General features: G+C 45.6%; 1 protein-coding gene across 2 annotated transcripts in view; it reads left to right on the top strand.

Moving 5' to 3' along the window:
* Window positions 1-9,500, top strand: part of PIP4K2A (phosphatidylinositol-5-phosphate 4-kinase type 2 alpha) — a 165,655-nt gene extending 156,155 nt beyond the window's left edge. The window contains exons 7-9 of one of the 2 annotated variants that reach the window (XM_079770646.1): window positions 2,777-3,020; window positions 4,357-4,460; window positions 6,682-9,500. In XM_079770646.1, the coding sequence (XP_079626772.1) occupies window positions 2,777-3,020; window positions 4,357-4,460; window positions 6,682-6,762 (429 nt within the window). In that variant the 3' untranslated portion in view covers window positions 6,763-9,500. The remainder of the gene's footprint in view (window positions 1-2,776; window positions 3,021-4,356; window positions 4,461-6,681) is intronic. The other variant, XM_079770645.1, reaches the window with a different exon arrangement.
* The last annotated feature ends 13,048 nt before the right edge of the window (window positions 9,501-22,548 follow it).

The following is a 22,548-nucleotide window of genomic DNA, read 5'->3' on the forward strand; positions in this document are numbered from 1 at the left end:
GCAAACCCCAGTAGTGGAGCCCTTGACCCCTTTTCTGTCCTCTCAACTTGCTACCTTCCAGTCCACAGGAGTTCTGTAATACCCAACAGATATTCTTTCCTAATAAGAATCTCGTGTTTATTTCCACATTTCATTTCACTCTGCTTCAGAACACATTTAAAATAAAGTTTGTGAAGGTAAGAGCTAGTGAATCAACAGGCGTTTCCACATTTCTCCTGCTGGCCCACCTAACTTGTGGTTTAAATTGCATACTTGATGAAAAAAGGCCTTTCACCATAATGATAACAACATGGACAATTATGATAACAGCTTCCATGGTTACACGTTTCATTGCCTCAGCTACATTATCTCTTGGTAATCCTTTCCACACCCTGTGAGTTGAGTGGTATTGTCTCATTTTATAGTTACAACTAGAGGCCCGTTGCATGAAGATTCATGCAATAGGCCTTCCTTCCCCTGGCTGCCGGCACCGGTTTTCCTCCAGCACCCAGGACCCAGGCCTTCGCTCTGGCCGCCACCTTCCGTCTTCGCTCCAGCTGGAGCCTTCAGTCTTTGCTCTGGCCAGAACACGGCTCCTGTAGCTCCCACCGCCCCCCGCCTTCCCCTCATAGCAGGCGTCCCGCCCCACCCGGCCACTCCGCGCCTGCATGCGTGCTGCCCAGAGGCCTGGAGCGGCTGGGGGGGTGGGGCTGTCGCCATCTTTGTCGGGTTAATTTGCATACTCACTCCTGATTGGCTGGTGGGTGTCGTGAAGTGACGATCAATTTGCATATTTCTCTTTTATTCGTGTAGATAACTGAGGCTTAGAGAGGTGAACTCATTGTCAAGGCACTGAGACAGTGAGAGATATAAGATCTAATCTCCTATCTGACTCCAAAATCTATACTCTTTTAGTTTTTATTTTTAAGAATATCTGATACTATAATTAAAGAAGAATCGATGAGTGTCCCTTATCAGAAAAACCTATACTCCTAAGCCCTGGGCTGTTCTTGGTCTTTGCCCTTTCTGTCTCAGCTCACAGACTTGAAAACTTACATAGTACCCATTTAGGCCTGCAGTTGGTTTCCTTGATCTTCCTGGGAATGTGAGAACAGCTTCTCATCTAGAGAAGCATTTTTCACTTCACTGGTGGTTTAGTGGGTGGTGCTGGGAGCTAACTTCACTTTTAAATACAGTTGTTTCCTTACTGGACGAGGAGCCTCCGCAGTGGTCTGACCACAGACGGGCGGCCCAGGAAAGGAGCGCAGGACCTGCCTGAGCAGCACAGATGCAAGGGGAAGGCGTGGGCCTGGAGACCCCCACCTGGTGCAGCAGTCCAGCCCCAGGTGGCCCCCCTTCCCTGTCTGAACCTTAGCAGGTTAATTACAGCAGCCCCTTACTTTTGTACATGAAACACACTTGAAAGTGTATTTGAAAGTCAACTGTCTGAAGATCAAACAGTAGACCCACATGCTAAACAGAGATTCTGTTCTGCAAAAATAAATTGTAAATGGTCTCCTTTTGCTTCTGCGAGGTGCTACCTCTTAGAGTCTCAAACCAAGGTTTTCGTTGTTGCTTTGTTCTTTTTTATTTGGTTGGGGTGGTTATTTGTGGAGAAAGGGGTTAGGAGAGATTCGGGAGAGTTAAGGAGGACAGGGAAAGAAGAAGCAGGCATCTCAGTCACTTGTTCAACAGGTCCTGAGCACTTACCGTCACTCCCTGGGAGGTAGGAATGCAGTGAGGGCAGAGACAGCCGGAGCCCCGGCCTCATGGGCTGCGTGTTTGAGAAAGACAGAAGTTACTCAAGTAATCTGACCAGATGAAAGTGCAGCTGAGCCACGCCATCAGGGAAACATGTGCAATGCTATATGCAGGCCCAGGCTTTGGGATGTGGCCTGGGTGGGATCAGGACAGGCTTCCTGAGCCAGTGCCCTGACCCTGCAGCTGAGACCTGAAGGTTTAGTGGGAGGTAACTGGGGGCAGACAAGGACAGGGTTCAGGTGGACCTGAGAGGTGATGGGGCCAAACTAGCCAGGTTCCCGGGGCCACGAGTGAGCATTCTGCCCTTCATACTTCCTGGAAATTAGAGAATATTTCTTTTTTTTAAATATGTTTTTATTGATTTCAGAGAGAGGAAGGGCGAGGGAGGGACCGGGAACCTGAGCCTGTGCTGGCTCGCGGAGAGCGAACCACCTCAGCATCTCTGGCCTCCCTGCTTCCATGAGAAGGAGACGAGCAGAGCAGGAGGGGCTGCCTCAGTCGCAGGGTGGACACGGCATTGCGGCTGACTGGGACATTTGGGCTTCCCGTTACTGTGATGGACAGCATAACACTCTCCTCAGGGAGTGTGCTGAATTCCAAGTGCTCTCCCAAACTGTTCTGAGAGACTCTGCTGCAAGCCACTTGGGAGGTCCCTGCTTTTCCCCATTAGCTGTGCTAATTGCTGAGAGAAATGTTCACTTCACTCCATCGGTGTCTTTTTCTGCCATCCATGCTCTCTGCTCTTTAGCATAATCCAGTCTAGACGTGATAAGCGCATGCCGCTCGGCATCCCGCTTGGCATTTCTGGGAGAATAGTACCAGCACTGAGCCAGCCTGAAGTGCGAGGCTACATTTTTGCCCAGAGAAACAGCCTGGGACTCTGAGAACCCATAAGGAGGCTCCTGGCCACCCCTGGGGAGACCCTCCTCCCCATCCTTCACTCAGCTCCCCCCGTATGCATTTTTCTGAGCTTGTTGTCTTTAAACCCAGGGTTTTGTTTAAGGCCTAACTGACCCTGTCACCTCCCACCCTCCAGTTTCTTGCCCAGTTAAAGCTCATGGACTACAGCCTGCTGGTGGGAATCCACGACGTGGAGAGAGCCGAACAGGAAGAGGTGGAGTGTGAAGAGAACGACGGGGACGAGGAGGGGGAAAGCGATGGCACCCACCCCATTGGAACCCCGCCGGACAGTCCTGGAAACACCCTCAACAGCTCCCCGCCCTTGGCTCCAGGGGAGTTTGATCCAAACATTGATGTTTATGGAATTAAATGCCATGAAAGTAAGCTCAGTACTATCAGCTCTTTTTTACCTGTGAAGTGGTTTGATTTGTGTATTATCCACCGGTAATTACAACCCAGTTAAAATCATGCTGCCCTGCAGCTTTGTTCTCCAGAGGCCCAACCCATTGATTTGAGCACAAGAATGGGTTAAAGGTAATTGTAATCTCTAGTATTGAAAAGTGTAAAGTCCTTGAGTTTAACGACCAGTAGCTATGACACCCACTGTGGCCAGTGAACTGGCCCAATCAGGGAGTGGGGCCGGCCAGCCAACCTCGCAGCTCCTCCCCCTTGCTGGCCTGCCTCTGATTGGATTCTCCCACCCCATCAAGATCAGGGCAGCCAGCCAAGCGCCACCTCCCTTTCCCCCCACCCCCGCCAGCCCCACCCCCAATCAACCAGCCCCACCACGATAGGCCCACAGCCCCTCCCCCTGGCCAGCCCGCCCCTGATCGCATCCCCCCACCCCAATAGGGGGCGGGGCTAGCCAGCCAACCTCCTGCAGCCCCTTCCCCCAGCCGGCCATGCCCCCGATGGGCCCCCACCACCCTCATCAGCCCGCAGCCCCATCCCCTGGCAGGCCCCGCCCGCTATGGGCCCCTACCACCCTGATCGGCCCCAGGCCCTGCTTGCCCACCCCATCCCAATAGGGGGCAGTGCCGGCCAGCCAATCTCCTGCAACCCCTCCCCCCACCCAGCCCCACCCAGATTGGCCCCTCCACCCCAATCAGGGGCAGGGCCGACTGGCCAACCACCCATGGCCCCTCCTCCAGGTCACTGGCCCCCAATCGGCACCCCCACCCCAATCGGGGGTGGGGCCCGCTGTCCAATCGCCCACAGCCCCTTTCCCCCAGCCAGCACAGCCCTGATCGGGCCCTGATTGAGGCAGGCCAGCCAGACCCCACCCGTGCATGAATTCGTGCACTGGGCCTTTAGTTAGCATATAATGGCAGAAAAGGGTTAAATAGCATAATTGCTTCTACTTGTTTTATAGAGTATTTTTAAAATAGAATGCTTCTTTACACCAGTGCAATGCACAATCATTAAGGAAAATGCAGATTAACAAAAAAGAAAAACTCTTGCCTTTGGCCCTCCACTGTTAATATCCTGGGGTTATGTTTTATTTTGTTTTTACTTTGTAAGCTTAGAGGGAAGTGGGTGCCGAGAGTTAGCTGTTTAATGGGGACATGCAGGAATTGCAGGGACTCTTTAATAGCCTCTGATGCCTTTGTGCCTGGACTCCCCACTTCCCGCCCCTGAGCCCCTCACCCTCCATCTGCAGCTCGTGCCTTTCCCCGCGTTACCATTTGTACCCAACTCTGCTCTCGTCCTTTACAGACTCGCCCAGGAAAGAGGTGTACTTTATGGCGATTATTGACATTCTGACCCATTATGACGCGAAGAAGAAAGCTGCCCACGCTGCGAAAACAGTTAAACACGGCGTAAGTATCTCGCTTTGTTTCTTTCCCTGCTCCTGGGCCCTTGAGTCCTCCAGGCTGCTCGGTTTGTTTGTTTGTTTTTAAATATACTTTTATTGATTTCAGAGAGGAAGGAAGAGGGAGAGAGAGAGAGAAACGTTAATGATGAGAGAGAATCGTTGATCGGCTCCCTCTTGCACCGCCCCCCCGCCCCTTACTGGGGATAGAGCCTGCAACCCAGGCATGTGCCCTGATCGGGAATCGAACCCTGAACTCCTGGTTCATGGGTCGACACTCAACCACTGAGCCATGCTAGCCAGGCTAGGCTGCTCCTGATGCTCAAAGTCCTTCGATGGTTCTTGTTTACTGAAGAAGGTCTGAGTGCACCACCATGCTAAAGCCGCTCCCCTCACAGCCAGGCTTGGGGCAGGTCACTTGAACTTAGTGTGACTCTTCCATACCGGGGATCTCAATAGACACATGCATCTCTAGGATGCTATACAAATTCTTCTTTGTTTGAAAGATGTCTCAAAGGTAAAAGTGCTGAAGATGGTTAAGTGTTTTAATATGAAATATTCAGAACGGAAGCACTATTCTCTGCTTTATACGTTTCCAGAATAGGAAGTATATATTTCCCCCACACACACACAGTGAATTGTATTTTTTCTATTACAGAAATCTTTCTAGTGCAAGGTCAACGTTTAATTTTCTTAATTCCTCACCTTTGCTGTGCTTGCTCAGAATTATCACTATTCCAGGCATATGTTAACTTGTTAATCCCCATGACAAGCCTAGGAAGGGTACTGGTGTATCCTGCTTAGCATTTGGAGAAACTGAGGGAGAGAGCTGAAGTGGTAACTTGCCAGGCTGACGTCACTAGAGAGTGGCAGAGATGGGACTGCTCCCAGGACCTGGCCCAGCCCCCTGTTCTGTGGGAGTCTCCCCCTGCCCCCCCCACCCCCTCCCCCCTGCATCCCACCAGTGAACCCCATCTGCCTGGCTGAGGTTCAGAAGTCGTTGGTATCCATTATGCTACAGATCCACCAGGTGCACTAAATAAGTCATAGATCTGGGTTGAATCCCTAGTTCACCTTTCCCTGTTGTGACCTTGAGGACACACTTTGGAGCTTTAGTTCCCCCAACGGATAAAGGGGTCCTAGCACCTTGCTGAGTGGATTTTGTTGGGGGCGGGGGGATATATGAGCTGAGCAGGCTGAACACTGGGGAGATGCTCTGTGCTTGTGCCCATCCCTCCCCAGATCTGCTCTACTGTGCTATTCCAGGTGGAATTGGAAATGTACCACAGCAAAGGTAGCTCCATTTCCTCTCCCCTGTAAGTCACCAGCTCAGCCCCATAGCATACCACATGGCCCGAAACTGTGTGCAGTTTGCAGAAACAAGACATCACTCTTAGAAAAGGAACGATGGGCTGAGTGCGGCTGGGAACGATTCTCTGCCTTTGATGCCTGGGCTCCTCTGTGGCGATCCCAGTGGCCCAGGCCAGATAAGGAAATAACACCCCCCATTGTGTTGGGTGTCTGACAACAGCACCTGGGGACCCAGGGAAACCCCGGTCCTCCCCTTTGCAGCTCAGGAAACTGGCCCGTGACTACGTTGGGTCTGCCTGCCTCTGAAGTAGGAAACCCCCACCCAGGTGTTGCAGGGGCCCAGCATCCTTGCTCCGAGCAGGTCTCTGAAGGGGAACGAGGGCACCCCGTGCCATGTGCGGAGGGCGGCCAGCCCGCCCTCGGGGGACACGCAGTTGGCAGCGCTGTCTCTCCCAGTGAGGGTTCGAGGAAAGAGCCAGGACTGTGCCACTCTGTTTTCGAGCACTCGGCTGCTTACCCGATCCAGAAAAATGAACACAATGCTTACATCATTGTCATTGGAGTTTTTCTGTAGCCAAGTGTTGATGTTTCTTCTGTCATTCTCAAGGTATCTACACTGCTTTCTCAAAAGCCAAAAATATTGTCTGCATGACTTCTGAATGCAGGCCACACAGAGTCCCGTGTTTGGCAGAAACATCCCAAACGTGGCTAGTTGGATTTTGTTTTAAGTCAGCAATCACGTGTATGTGATAATAGCATCTGTTGTTCCTGCCACTCTGCCTCATTTTCACACAGATTCCTAAGAAGAGCCTGCACAGGTTCGAAAATTATTAGCTTTATATTCAGCTGCAATCGGAAATTGCCTTAGCTACTGAGTAGTAATTATATCAATATTCCTCTCCTTTAAAACTGCCCAGGCTGGTGCGGAGATCTCAACCGTGAACCCAGAACAGTATTCAAAGCGCTTTTTGGACTTTATTGGCCACATCTTGACGTAACCTCCTGCACATCTCAGACGGACACGAGCGTGGGAAGGACAGAGGTGGCTTTGGTGTAGGAAAAAGGAAAACCAAACTCAGTGAGCACACCTCCTCGTTTACATCTTCAGGCCAAGATGACTGATTTGGGAGCTACTTGCTTTAACAGCTACCTGATATTTCCCAGCATCATTCTAGCTATTTCTGACTTGTGTGTGTGTGTGTGCGCGCGCGCGCGTGCGTGTGTGTGTGTGTGTGTGTGTGTGTGTGTGTGTGCATCTTCAAAATTAATTAATGAATTAATGAAAACCAGATCAGCTTCAGTCAGTGTGTTTAGGCAACAACCTTCTGATTCCAACTGTAGATGGATGAATGAATGAATGAATGAATGAGCGAGCTGATTCAGGGGGGAGGGGAAAAGGAAATGCATGTCAGACCAACCACGTTGGCATCACACGATAAACTGTGGATCAGTTTACTTTTCGGAGTTGAAATATGTGAGACAGTATTCATAATAATAATGAAGATAATAATAATGATAATAATAATGATGGTGATTAAAGAAAAAAAACGTAACCACAAATGTTACACTCCTACCACGCACGCTGACACTCCTTAACAGTTGGCCCCAAGCCCCTGGCCCTGGACAGAGGGGTGCTGGCATCTCCTGCGTGTCCTGGATCGGGGCTCTGCTCCGCACGGTGTCAGGACTTCCGACGTCCCGGGACAAACACCCCTCCTCCAGCAAGAAGCTGATGCCTCTAGTGATCCTATCTGTACATTGTCACTCAGTAAATACATCCAGGAAAACAGCTGACTTTTTTTTTTTCTTGCCTGGAGCTTCTCACTGTTACACTTACGTTGCAACATAGGCATTAATGCTACAAAATAAAAATAAAGCTTACCTGAAAAGTGCATAGTTTGGGGCAATGGTCTCTACATCTCCCATGGTGGGACTGTGAGCAAAACATCAGAACTCTCAATTCTCCTTTTCTGATTACAAATCTGAATTATAAGATATTTATGTTTGGCCATTGTTTAAGCAATGGTATTTTGTTATGAATTATCCCTTTAACTGAAACCCTCAATATTACTGTTTACATTATTAGGAAAACAGGGATATTTTTGAATCTAAAAATTTAATGTACAGCATGTGATTTTTGAAGTTTACATGTAAAGTCATTTTACAGTGTTGGTGAAATAATGTTTGTCATATTTTGAAGTGTATCCTGCTGTCATGTTTTGGGGTGAATGTTTTATTCAAAGAATATGGTAGGCAGTCTTTTACAGTGAAAGGAAAAGGGTTGTTTTGTTTCTTCCAGATGTACATTTATCAACCTAATGATTTTTTTTAATGCTTAATCCAAATCTGGTTATGTAAGTTCATTGCCCTAAACTGTGCTGATTGTGTTTAATCAAGTTATACATTTCCAACATCGATCATGTATGTACCAACTTCCCAGCATTTTCTGAAAGGCGTCGAGCTAAAATACTGGCCTTGCTTAGAATAGGTTATCAACTTATACACTGTGCTAAAGCTGTGCCTTTGAAATTCTTTGTTTAAAACATGAAATGATTTTTGTAGGCAGTTTCAGAAAAGGAAAAAAATCCACCCTTCAATAATTACTGACAACTCAACAAACACCCCCTTTCATACTGCCTCCTCCGGTAACTTTACTTCAGGGCTTATCAAGATTGTAACTGTGCCCATGGTATTGGTTTACTTCAGAAAACACAAGGTGGTAGCAAATCAGTGTCTCTGGAATCCCACGGCAACACCAGCCTGCTGTTACCTACTGACTTCATGTAGATTATTTTCCTCAACAGATGATGTTCACACTGCTGTGACATGGTTGTCTAAATCTGTATTCCCTCCCCCTCCTCCTGCGTTTTATTATATAGATAATAGGAACTTCCAGGACAAAAGTGACTTGCTGCAAGTTGGACCTGGTCCCCAAACCCTCCCCACCCCCACCCCCACTTTTCATTCTGGAGTCTAGTCACTTTCCGTGTTCTGAAGTTATACTGTAGTTTCTTTGACCCAAAACTACAAAAGTGAGACCCTGAAGTAAGGATAAGGTACACATACATTATTTGAGTAACTATTTCCTTTGTGGCCAATCTCTGTATGCTTTTAGTTTACAAAATGCTTTATTTTCATCTGTAACCGTCTCTGTCATTCATTTCTATTGATAAACTATTTGGACTGAGTGAGGAAGTTTGCCTTGTATCTCCTAGTGCTAACAATACACTCATCATGAGCCGGGCTTTACAGAATAAAGCACTTTGATGACTTACAAGGTGGATTCTTTGTTCCTCTTTCTTGATTATGTTTCTCTCCATTGCAAACAAATTTTAAATACTGAGTACTAAGATTATCTTTAGCTGATCCTGAATCATCTCACTAACTAGACCTTTGCCTTCTACTGGTAAACTATTTCATTAGTAAACTAGAGGCCTGGTGTATGAAATACGTGCACAGGTGGGGTCCCTAGGCCTGATGGGCAATCGGGGCTGATCAGGGCCAGGCCGATCAGGCCTGAAGGCCCCGGTGGGGTTGGGAGAGGAGGTGACTGTCACTGGTCCAGACGTGGAAGGAACAGACACCAGACACCAACACTGCCCTCGGCACCCTGCCACCTCACGGTTCCCCGCCTCCCCCGTTCCTCCTTCCCTCAGTGCTGCACCACCACCAGGGGCCGGATGGCCGGGGGAGGGTCAGGATGGGGGAGGGTTGGGGGAGGTTTTGATCCCCAGTTTGGAACATGCAGAAGGCAGCCAATCGATGATTCTCTATCATTGATGTTTCTATCTCTATTTCCCTCTCCGAAATCAATCAAATATATATTTAAAATGCAAGGTTTTTAGAGGAAGAAAGTTAGGGCAAGGGAGCTATTGACAGGGAGGCATTTGAGATCTTGCTCACATTTCAGATAGGATAACATGAGGTGGTCCTCAGGGGGTGACAGGTAAGGAGTGGCAGTGGGTGGAGCAGGGCACTGCGGCTGAGGAACGGGCTGTAATGACTGGGAATGTCTGTGACAGTGAGCGTGTGTTGGGGCCATTGCTGGGATCATTCATCCCCAAGCGGTTTTGATTCCGGATGGGAGGAGAAACATGGAGATCAGTGGGCCTTTCTTAGCCTAGAAGGTGAGGCCAGTGGCAGGAGTGGGCTGCTCTGATTCCCTACAACTGTAAACACAGTGTAACTGCACATGGACGTCAGTCAGCAGCCAAATCAATGCCCAGCCAGTCCTGGTGGCTATGTCCTGCCACTCTGGCTGTGCTGCAGCGCTATTGGCCAGAGAGGCCAAAGCCACACCCCCAAGCACGTGGTATTCGAAGGGGCGGGCAAGAAGCCAGAAGCTGGAAGTCGGAGCTGAGGCGCTGGATGGCGAGCAGCTGTCGGTGCGACCGGCTTTGGAGTCAGAGGGGCTGTGCTTCCTGCACGTCACCGTCACCGGTGAGTTCTCACAAGCCCGCAGCATGACAGCTGGGTCGGGCGGGGCCTGAGGAGGCCTTTCCCTCCTGGAGCCGTTCTTCCCAGGGTGGCAGCGTTGGGCCCCTTTTTATTTCAGTTTATTGTTTTTCTTGGAAAGCCAGCTCTGGGCTTGTGGTTCCTGGGCCATAGCGTGTACCTCCAGGCCTCACTGTGCCCCCCTCCCGCTCCCCCTGCGTTGAGCATCTGGCCCATGGTGGTCAGTGCGCATCATAGTGACCGGTCGACCAGTCGTTCTGGTCGTTCCACCGAAATGGTCGCTGGGCTTTTATTATATAGATCATAGAAACTTCCAGGACAAAATTGACTTGCTACAAGTTGGACAGGCAGAGAAAAGAAATCTTTTCAGTGAATACCCTATGAAGTACGTTATTTTATTTTTTATTTTTACCAACCATAGCTCTGTGTCAGCATTTTTTGAAACTTCATTGGGACACCATTGATGTATGAAGGCTTTTTAAAAATAGCTTCCCATTGTCACTGGTGACAGGCTAGCACACAGTTGAGCTGTAGCACTTGTTTGAAAATGTGCATATATTCCAGTGCAATTGGTCTATGAGGGAATGGTGTGAGCATAAACACCTTTCCCGTTTACTTGTGGGCATTTTGGTCCACAAGGAACGTGTGATGAACACAGAAGGCTGCACCCACCTGCACTGTGCTGCATAGGAAGACACCCGCCCCTCAAACATTTACCAGCTGCCCCAGCCCAACACAAGTTAGGGTCCCACTGCTCCAAGTCTGGGGGTACAGCTTTCCATCTGACAGCACGTCACTCTCCTGCCTCCACTGCACAATAACCAAGAGCCGCAGCCCTTCTGACTCCCACCACCACAGGAATACCTCGGGTCTTTTTTTCAAGATAACCTGTCACATTTATTGTGGTATTTATGTATCTCCTGATCATTTGGCATGTTTGAAACTGCTACTGTTTTTATGTTCCTATTTTTTTAATGTATCACTGATAAAGTGTTGGGGTGTTGTGCCCCTAGTTCTGTTATTCCCAGGAGCTCTGGTTTTTATTGTGTGGTTTTTAGGAGCATATATGTCTCATTACAGCAGAGCCGACTGTAGTCAGCAGTGGCTTTAATTCGGTTTTCTTTGTGGGCAGTTGGAATGTAGACATTCATTTTCATTTTGGTTATTTAATTTCCTGGATTCACATTAGTCTCAGAAAATTGGTTACTGCTAATTCATAGAAGGATGAAAGTTGGTCTGAAGCATTAATCTTTAATTTTATTTTTTAAAATATATTTTTATTGATTTCAGAGAGGAAGGAAGAGGGAGAGACAGATAGAAACATCAATGATGAGAGAGAATCATTGATTGGCTTCCTCCTGCATGCCCCCCACTGGGGATCGAGCCCACAACCCAGGCATGTGCCCTTGACTGGAATCGAACCTGGGACTCTTCAGTCCGCAGGCCGACACTCTCTCCACCGAGCCAAACCAGCTAGGGATGAAGCATTAATCTTTAATGCAACACTTTTGGAAATAGTGATTAAGGGTTACATGCAAGAGATTGGGAACTATCCTTCATAATAAAAAGGCAATATGCAAATAACCATCACTCCGCTACGCCCATGATTGGGCGGTGGGAGGCTGGGGGGCGGGACTCGGGGTGGCATATCCGGCCATTGAGAGGCGCGGGACTCCCACCCCCCCGCCCCCTGCCTCTCAACGGCTGGATTGGCAGCCGCTGAGGGGGGCTGCCTCGGACACCCTGGACACCCAGCTCCGCTGCCATCGGAGGCGTGGAGCCGGTTGTCCGCACCCGGATCCCCTGCCGTGCTCCCCTTCGTCAGCGCCTCAAGCCCCAGCAGCAGCGGCAGCGGCTGGGGATGAGCTGGTGATCCCAACAGCCTGGCAGCTCAGTGGCGGCGGCGGAGGCAGCATTGGGCCTGGGGACTGGCGAACAGGCAGAAGATGGCCCTGATCGCAGGAGGCTAGGCCTAGGGACCCTACCCGCACGATTGAATCGTGCGCTGGGCCTCTAGTATATAAGTAAAAATGTACATGATGTCTAAATGTATAGAATGAAGTAAGACAGTGAAGTAAAGGCAAGGCCAAGAGGTTGAACATGGAGTTAAACTCTGGAGTTCTTACATCAGTGGACTCAGAAGGTCCCCAGCACCACTGCACATGGCCTTTCTAGGAGTTTTAAATTAGCACGCCCACTAGGGTAGATATAGTACAAAAGACACACAACAGCAAGTGTTGGTGAAGATGTGGAGGAATTAAAACCCTCAAACACTGTTGTTGGAAATGTAACATGGTGCAGTCACATTGGAAAATAGTCTGGCGCTTCCTCAGAGGGTTACACATAGGTTACCGTGACTCAGCTGCATTCCTGGAAGCCCGAGGAGAATCCATTTCCTGCCTTCCCCAGAGTTTGGAGGCTGCCTGCATTGTGGGCTTTTGGCTTGTTTCATCCTCAAAGCCAGAGTCTTCCATCTTCAAATATCTCTCTCCTTCTCTCTGACTCTGCTCCTCTCCTTGATTAAATTAGCTAGTGGTCTGTCTATTTTGTACATTTTTTCCCAGAGAACCAGAATTTTGATTAATGGATTTGCTCTACCATTTTTCTGTTTTCAATTTTATTAAACTCCACATTTATCTTTGTTATATTTGTGTGCTTTCTATTGGGTATTTTTTTTTCTAGATTGAATTAGGAATCTAATTCATTTATGCTCCTTTATAATTTTACTTAATAAAGGTGTATAGGGCCATGATTTTTTTTTCTGATCATTGCTTCTTATACATAGAAGTAACATGTTCTTTTTTAATATGTTTTTTATTGATGTTAGAGAAAGAGGAAGGGAGAGGAATAGAGAGATAGAAACATCAATGAGAGAGAGACATCTCTCCTGCACGCCCCCCACTGGGTATCGAGCCTGCAACCTGGGCATGTGCCATGACCAGGAATCAAACTGGGGTCCTCTTGGTTCACGGGTTTGACACTTAACCACTGACCTATACCAGCCAGGCAATATGTTCTTGATTTATAGCCTTCTCATTATCATTTTTCAGAAATTCTCTAATTTTTGTTTATATGTCCCTTTTAACCCAAGAGTTGTTTTTGTTTTATTTTAATTTCTAGGTGGAAGTGCCTTTTTGTTTTTAGTTTTGTTTTTAATTTCTAGCTTTATTGTACTGTGTGCAGAAACTGTTGGTAAAATTCACTTTTATGAAACCTATCAATGTTTTCTTTGTGTCCTAATATATGATCACTTTTCTGGAATGTTCATATGTAATTAAAACGAAGGTATATTCTATATTATCAGGGAGCAGGGTTTGATAAACAGGCCCAGGCAAAAGTAGATTTATGGTTATAATACAAATAATACAATAATTAATAAGTAATAACACAAGAATAAACTCTGTGTTTCGCATCCTCACAACTGTAAACCAACCCTTAGCTATCAGAGGAGCCTAAGAATGAGGTTGCACCATTCACTCTAGCGATGGCGCTGACTGAGTGAACTGGGATCCACAATAACTGCACGCCCCAGTTTTTGTTTCATTGTTCAAGTTTGTACACGCTTGCACATGGACAAGAGACCCCACCGCCTGCACATGCTACCACTCAACTCTCAGCTTCACTCAGGGGTTACTGCACTGTCGGATCAAAGGCAAAGTTTTCACTCCCCTACTGCGGATGACCTGCAATCCAAATTTTCCTATAGTCATTAGCATCATAAATCTGGCCAGGGTGTGTGATCTCCTGGGTTGGGGAAGTCAACTTGACTATATCACGGGGTGCCCAGATATGTAGCTAAACATTATTTCTAAGTGTGTCTGTGAGGATGTTTCTGGATGCAATTAGCATTTGAATCAGTGGACTCAGTAAAGGAACTTGTCCTCTCCAATGTAGGTGAGCACTATCCAATCCAGTCTATTGAGGCTCTGATCAGAACAAAAAGACAAAAAAAAAAAAAGAAAGAAAGAAAGAAAGAAAGAAAGAAAGAAAGAAAGAAAGAAAGAAAGAAAGAAAGAAAGAAAGAAAGAAAGAAAGAAAGAGGAAGAATTCAGCCCTTGCTGCCTGATCGCTTGAGCGGGGACATTGGTCTTCTCCTGTCCTAGGCACTCTTGGTTCTCAGTCCTTTGACCTCAGAATGAACCACACCTCTGGGTTTCCAGCTTGCAAACAGCAGGTAATGGGCCTTCTCAACCTTCATAATTGTGTGAGCCAATTCCTTACATTAAATCTCTTCTCTATGTCTATCCCATTGGTTCTGTTTCTCTGGAGTATCCTGACTAATATACCTGCTTTAATAGATCCCATAGGAAAAGCACCTGTGTATGCTAGTCCATACACAGAGTTCTTGCACACTTGGGATTATTTATCCATAGACTTGATACTTGAAGGGTAACTTGGCTGAGTAATTTTCCTGATTCATATTTTTTTTTTACTTAAATTTCTTGAGATTACTGTTCTACTGTTGCCACTGAAATTATTTCACCTTTTTGCCTGGAGGTCCTAACGATTTCTTCTTTATCTTTAGTTTCATGACACTAGACCTCCAATGATCCCCTCCTGATATTCATGCCTTGGTTTGATCCTCCACCCTCAAGTGTAGGTTGGAACAGTGATTGCCTTCTAACAAATAGAATATGACAAAAATGATGAGATATCACTTCCAAGATTAGGTCACAAAAAGACTCTGGCTTTCATCTTCCTCACCCTCTCACACGCTGCTGGAATCCAGCTGTCATGTTGTGAGCTGACCTCTGTAGAGCCCATTTGGTGAGGAACTATATCGCTCACCAACAGGACCTTTAGCCTGCCCCAAGCCATGTGAGTTTCTGCCTTAGTTGAGCCTTTAGGTGGGACCCAGTGCTGACAACTTAATTGCAGTTTCATGAGAAACCCTTAGGCAGAGGCACCCAGCAAAGCTGCTCCTGGATTCCTGACCCACAGAAACTGAGATAATAATTGTTTGCTATTTTAAGCTGCTAAATTTGGGGCTAATCTGTTACACCACCATAGATAGCAAATACACTAGGATATCTCAGAGGTGATCATCCCAGGTTCATTTCGAGCATGCCTGGTTGTTCCTTTAAAAAAATTGTGCGCCCTAGCCGGTGTTGCTAAGTGGTTAGAGCATAAGCCAGAAGAGTCCCTGATTCGATTCCCACTCAAGAGCATGTGCCTGGGTTTCCGGTTCACTCTCTGTCCCCTGGTTTGGGTGCATGTGGGAGACATCCAGTTGATGTGTCTCTCACATTGATGTTTCTCTCTCTCTGTTCCTCTTTCCCTCCCTCCCACTCTCTCCGAAAAGCAATGGGGAAAATATCCTCTGGTGAGGATTTTTAAAAAATTGTGGTAAAAACACACATAATAAAAAATTTACTGTCTTAACCATACAGTTCAGTACTATTAAGTACATTCACACTGTTTTGCAACCAATCTTCTTTTATTTTACAAAACTGAAACTGTCTATCTATTAAACAACTCCCATATTCCACCTTCCTCAGCCCCTCGCAATATCCGTTTCACTTTCTGTCCCTATGAACATGACTACTCTGGGTTCTTCATATATGTGGAATCATAAAGTATTTGTGTGTGTGTGTGTGTGTGTGTGTGTGTCTGGCTTATTTCACTTAGCATGTCCTCATGTTCATTTCTCCCCAACCTCAGTTCCATCACTCCTTCCCCACACCCAATAATATCCTTTCCTAATTCTTCCTCCTAAATATCCTTCAAATTCATCCACTTCTTTTTATGTCCACCACCTTTTTTAAGCTCCCAGCATCCATTCAGTTACTCAAGATAGAAATCTGGGAACTTCCATTATTTCTTTCCTTCCCACCACATTCAATCAACCTACAGATACTCCTGGCTCTTCTTTTTAAAAAAAAAAAAAATTCTCACCTAAGGATATGTTTTTGTTGATTTTAGAAAGAGAGGAAGGGAGAGGGAGAGGGAGAGGGAAGGAAGGAGAGAGAGAGAGAGAGAGAGAGAGAGAGAGAGAGAGAGAGAGAATGAAACATTGATCAGTTGCCTCCCATCTGGGATAGGACCTGAAACCTGGTTTGTGCCCTGACCAGGAATCAAACCTTCAACCTTTCGGTGCAGGGGATGACATTCTATTCAATTGAGCCACACCAGCCAGGGCTCTTCTTTTAAAATATCTCCTTCCACCAATTCTCCCTCTTTCCACTGCTACCGTTCTGATTCAAGCCACCATCATCTCTCACTGAATGCCCTCTTGCTACAAGATAGTCTCCCCTTCCTAAAAGATAAATCAAAACATGTCACTCGCATATATGAAACCCATCAATGGCTCCTGATGGTACTTAGAATAATATCCAAACTCTTCACCTGGCCTGCCAGGCCTTAAATTATCTTGCCGCTGCCTGTTTCTTAAATCTTATCTGCCCCTCTTCCAGTAGCTTCCTCCCCTCCAGCTATACCTGATTTTTATTTATTTTTAATTGAATTTATTGGGGTGACATTGGTTAATAAAATTATATAAGTTTCAGGGGTACAAGTCTATAATACATCATCTGTATATTGTACTGTGTGTTCACCACTCATTTGTTTTTTGTGTGTTTGTTTGTTTGTTTTTCTCAAAGAAGCCAAATTCTTCCCTTTGGGGCTTTTGCCCTTGCTCTTCCCACACCCTGAAATGCCCTTTCATGAGCTCTTTACACGACTCTTTCCTTCTCCTACTGAACATCCTATGAAATGGAGGTTCTTCCATTATTCTCTATGATCATGCTCTGTTTATTTTCGTTATAATCCATCTCACAATCTGTACTTCTTTATGTGTTGCCTGCTAACTTATGTTTTGTTTTCTGTATCTTCTCTGGTGTACGAAGAAGGCACAGGTGCTGTGGGTGCACACAGGAAAGCCACAGGACTGCCATCTCTTGGGGAGACAGAAAGCTGCCAAGAAGTGGTGCTGTCTAGTTTGAAATCCAAAAGTTCATGTGCCAAAAAGGGGGACAGAATGGTGACTGAGAAGGAACTGTTCTGACTGAGAGAATAGTGGATAAAGAGGATGGAGACTACACAGCACATACAAGTGGTTTTGTGAGGCCAGGGTATAGATTTAGAGGCCAAGAATGAACAGGAGGCTGGATAAGGTGGGTAGCACCCACTGTATACCTATATCTTAGAGTGATGGTATTTAGAACTTACTGCTTCGACACACCAATCCTTGTGATAGGAATTTATCCTACATAAATAGTGAAACTCATGTGAAAGAATTCTGCACTGAAGTTTGTAGTGGCAAAAATTGAAAATTGAAATGTCAGGTAGAAAGGGAAGGTAAATAAATAAGAGTTTATCTTAAAAATAAGTCATGGTGCCCAACAGCACATAGAGGATAACTCCATTTGTGAGATATATATCCTCACTTGTAGATATATGGAGAATCTTTAGGAGAAAACACAAGAAACCAGTTTCAGTGATTGCCTCTGGGAGCGGAAGTACATGACTTTGAGACAGAGGTGGGAGAGACACTTCCTCTAGATTATATGCCCTGTTGTATCTTTTGCAAATACAAAATAAATTCTAACTTTTTAAAAGAATGATGGTCTTGCCCTGACCGGTTTGGCTCAGTGGATAGAGCATCAGCCTGCAGACTGAAGGGTCCCAGGTTCGATTCCGGTCAGGGGGCATGTACCTTGGTTGCGGGCAAATCCCCAGTGGGAGGTGTGCAGGAGGCAGCTGATCGGTGTTTCTCTCTCATCGATGTTTCTAACTCTCTATTCCTCTCTGTAAAAAATCAATAAAATATATTTTAAAAAATAAATAAATAAATAAAAGAATGATGGTCTTGAAATTGAGGGAAAAGCTTTTGACTTTCAACATTTTCTTTGTTGTCTCTTAGAGTACTCACTATCTCTTACTCTGGGGAGTCATTCCCTTAAAAAAAAAAAAAAAAAAAAAAAAAAAAGCTCCTTGGAGTGAGGCTCCAAGGCAGGGGAGCTGGGAAGTTGGCTGGTTGGCCACTTCCACCTACGTTCACTACAACCCCTCCCAAGGGGAGTATAGACAACTTGTTCTCAAGGTTTCAGGTTTGATTTCTTTGGGCCTCCCCTGGAGTGGGTAAGCAGCCAAATGTTTGCACTCCAAAGAGCACTCACAGAAAATAATGGGACAGATGTCCACCAAGTGGTCTAAGCACGAAATTCGCTCTTCTTTCTCATGGTAGCTGGGCTCCTAGATATTGCCATCTGCATATTAAGCAGCCAGGGTAATGCCTGGCAGCTTTTAAGGCCCTGCGTTTATGGAGGAAGTTGTAGGTTCACCTGTAGTTGAATTTTTACTTCTGCATTTTCAACACCACTGAGCAGATTTCCTAAGCCTGGTGACACTGGGTGCTGATTGGGTGGGCCTTCTCCTGGCTGAATTAAATCACAAGTGCCAGTGATGGTGCCAGATGTAGATTCACTTTCTCATTGAGTGAATGTCAATTCAGCATTGATAACTTTATTTGTAAAAAATAGCATGTCGAAGCTTTATGTCCCTCCACTTTTTTGTCATTTTTATTTCCTCACTTATTTTCATGTATTCATTGTTCCCAGCCAGAATTCTCACCCGGGCAAAAACAACTGAAACATGTGAATCAGATGTCACCCGCAGCCCTGATACTGGTGCAGGGAGCAGCCGTAACCATGAGCGAAGGAAGGGAGAGGGCCGCATGGGCAGTAGAGGCTGTAAGAGTGGGTGTCCTAGGCGCCTATAAAGCCAGCCTGAGACAGGAAACGCTGCCAAGAAACGAGATCTCTAGATAAGTGGAAAAGGCAGACCTCTAGGATTTGATTATACAGAATCTGCAACATAATCTCTCATTTAAAGAACTGTATTGAGCTCCTGTGTGTTGAGCCACTGATGAGGTAAAAGAAATGAACCAGAGGTAATTGTAATATCGTGCCGGAACCAAAGGACTAACGGCAGGAGGAGGCATGGCCATCCCCTGGGGACCATGCGCTAAAGGTCGGGGCCTCTGTTCTCTGCTTGCTGCCTATAGGCAGATGCGTGTCTTCAGAGTACACACTGCCCTTCTAAGTGGAAAGCTTCAAAGTTTCCTTCCACTCCCCATCGTGAGAAGGGCACTGACTTTAAAACCATTTAGATCTGAGGTTGAATCGCAGCTCTGCAGCATGACCCTGGACAAGCTTCTGAGATTCCATTTATAGAAAGTGGATAATACACAGCTCACATGGTTGTTTTAGTTATTAACTGAAATAACAATATGTTATGCACTAGTTTTAGGACTTAGCACGTAGGAAGTGCATATGTTCCCCCAGATCATTCAGAACTGTGGGTATTCATCAGATATTCCTAATTTATTAATTAGAAGGAATCATGAAACCCATTTCCATACAATAATCTAACATCACGGATGCTTTCAAACTTCCTATCTTATATGTTCACATGATGTCTCAGAGCAAGGTCAGCCATGTCTACTTTAATATGTCAGTGCAAGGTCAACATTTTGGGGTTATAATTTGATTGTAGGTACAACAAAGTAGGCTCCAAGGAAGTAGGAACAAATGGGATCAGATGGTGCCCTAGAAGAAGTAATGCCTTTTCAGGCCATTATAGAAAGCAATAGGATGAAGAGAAGATTATGATTGTATAGAACTGGTGGGCCTACTTCAGAAGTCCAGGCTCTGGGTTAAAGCAACAGGAAACACAGCAGGTAAAAAGGTCCAGCTGACTGCTCACCCCACACACCAACCTTCCAATGAGAATTTTCTCCCAGGAAGATGACATGCAGACTCTCACCTCCAGGGACGGAAAAACAGCTTTGCAGTACCTGGTGTGCATATCTCTGATGGGTTTTCTGTTGGGACTGGAATTCCATCTGAAAGTGTCGTAACGTGTCAAACATAGTTTTCCTTCACCTTCACCTTGCCTCCTTGCTCAATATCTTCCTAAAGCCTTCCTCTCTGCCTAATGACTTCCAGCCTGATTTCTCTGGACAGATAAACTGTGTGCAGACCCTCAGGCAAAGTATTCTTGGGAGGATCTTGGATGCAACTCAGAGAAAAGAAAAAAAAAAAAAGCTTTATTGGACCAGGAATTCAGGGAAAGCATGCTGATGAGTGTGTTCTCTGTCTGAAAGAGACAGAGGGATGAGGAAGTAAGGGAAAGTCATTCCCAGCTTCTTGGATACTGTAAGTGATGTGTTACTAAATTAAAAACACACACATAATAATGGAAACTTCCTCAAAATGTGTTTAAAGAACAAAGAAAAAGTTTTAAGAGCATAAAAAAAAGATGTCTAAACCATCAACTTATAAATATAATCAAGGTCAGAAAGAGAAATTCAACAACACAAATGCCAAAACCTTGGTTTTTTGCTTGTGGCTTGAATCAGCCAATTCTTCTCCCCTCCAGAGGGTCCCTTTCTCCAAGCCCCCAGCAGCCCACTGAGTAGAATCCCACTTAGCAAAGGTCAAACCCATCAACAAAGGTCAATGCTGTGGTAGCCCCTACTGCAATATTCCCCTGTCAAATTTTCAAGCATAGATTAGATAATAGCATGTTTCATAATCTAAAAGCAAGGCTAAAAAGGTAAGTAAGATAAATTCTTATTTTTGAAGAATAAAAGTTATCTGAAAACCAGAGTTCACAGAATGCTTTTGTTGAACCCTGCAATGATAAATGATCCCCAGGCACTGCAATATCCTAAAGGGCTTTATGACTCACCAAAGAATCACATAAATCATGGTTGGTTGGATTGGTCTGCGTGGTGTGAATGCTATTAAGGCCTTTGAACACTTTTTTGAAATTAAGTGGTTCATTTAGGGCATATTAATCAACTTAATCAGAATTCCCTCTTTCCCAATCATTGTGTGTGTGTGTGGGGGGGGGGGGGGGGCGGGGGGATTACCACAAGAAAAAGCATTGACTGGCCTTTCTTTGTGATCATAAAACCTTTCACTCGGTCCATCCAGTCAGCCACCCAAACAACAAATCTTCGCTGGCGTCTGCATCACATGCTGGGAGCTCTGCGGAGCCTGCATGTCCTCTATTCGGCCAGTACCTCCACCGACCCGACCCACCTGTCCTTTTCTCCCCTCAGTTCCTAATCACCTTCTTGTCTAGTCATTTGTGACAGAAGTTCTGAAATAAAGGCAGGTCCCATTTCCTCCAAATTTCAGGAAGTTACACAAATTTACTTTTACATACTTGAGTGAGACATTTGCTGAAACGCACAACTTCCTATGAGAAATATTAAAGGCTTTAATGGAACAAAGTATCCATTTATGCCCTGCTTCTGGAAAGTCATGTTTTTATGGTGATTTCATGCTGGGAACCGAGGGCAGACATCACCTCACTTGACTGTCACATGGGTTTCCCACATTCATCTCCTGGTACCTGCTCCTCAGTCGCTGCCGAGAGCCTCTTCCTGCGAGGCCGCTTAGATGATGGGCTTTTTCAAAACTCAGCTTACCAAAGAATCTCACCTTCTCCTCACAGTTTCCCAAATTAAGAAAAAGAATTCATTACGCATGAAATCTGAAATAACAATTACTTTCTAAGCAATTACTTAACCATTGTAACCCTGTAGATGGCAAACCCAGCCAAATGCCTCTTTTACATAGAACAATATTTTAACAAGGTGAAGTAAATTTCTTTTGATGAATCCACTTCAGTAGCACTTTAAAATGCCTCTTTATTGGCAAATGGTTAAGAGTAAACTGCATAGATATTCACCCAGTTGCAAATTTTGTCTTCACTTTTTTTCTTTTAACTAAAAAGTGTCTGGAGTCCCTAACAGCAGCTGGTGCTGTCTTTCTTTAAATGATAATATTTTAATTTTTTTTTCTTTTGAAACCCAGCCCTCACTAAAAGAAGAATGTATTCACATTCATCTCTGCTTGCTTTGCCAGTGACTGTACGGCACTTGTCAGCACACGCTTACTTCGTTTTGTGTCTTCCTCCCCCAATTCTTAGTACGTGTGGACTTGGAGAAACTGGTCAAGTTATGTTCAGCCATTGAAAAAATGTAAATGTCATCACAGGGCAAATAAATAACAATGCTACATATGGAAGAGCCATTAAACTACAGCTCAACTTATGCTCTCTTGCTTGGGGGATGGCTGGAGGGGGCATGTGCTGGTGAGGCCACACCACTCCAGGAAAATCACCTTCTTATTTGTTTTCTGTATTTAGCTACAACAGAACTGTTTTGCAGGAAACATGAACTCTTTTTTTTTTAAAAAAAATTTAAGTATGCATATTTTTTAATTATACTTAACATGCAACATTATATGAGTTTCAGGCATATAAAATAGTGATTCAACATTTATATACCTTACTAAGTGATCACCCACAGTAAG

This window comes from Cnephaeus nilssonii (assembly GCF_951640355.1).
Source record: "Cnephaeus nilssonii genome assembly, chromosome: 1".
NCBI classification, from domain to species: Eukaryota; Metazoa; Chordata; class Mammalia; order Chiroptera; family Vespertilionidae; genus Cnephaeus; species Cnephaeus nilssonii.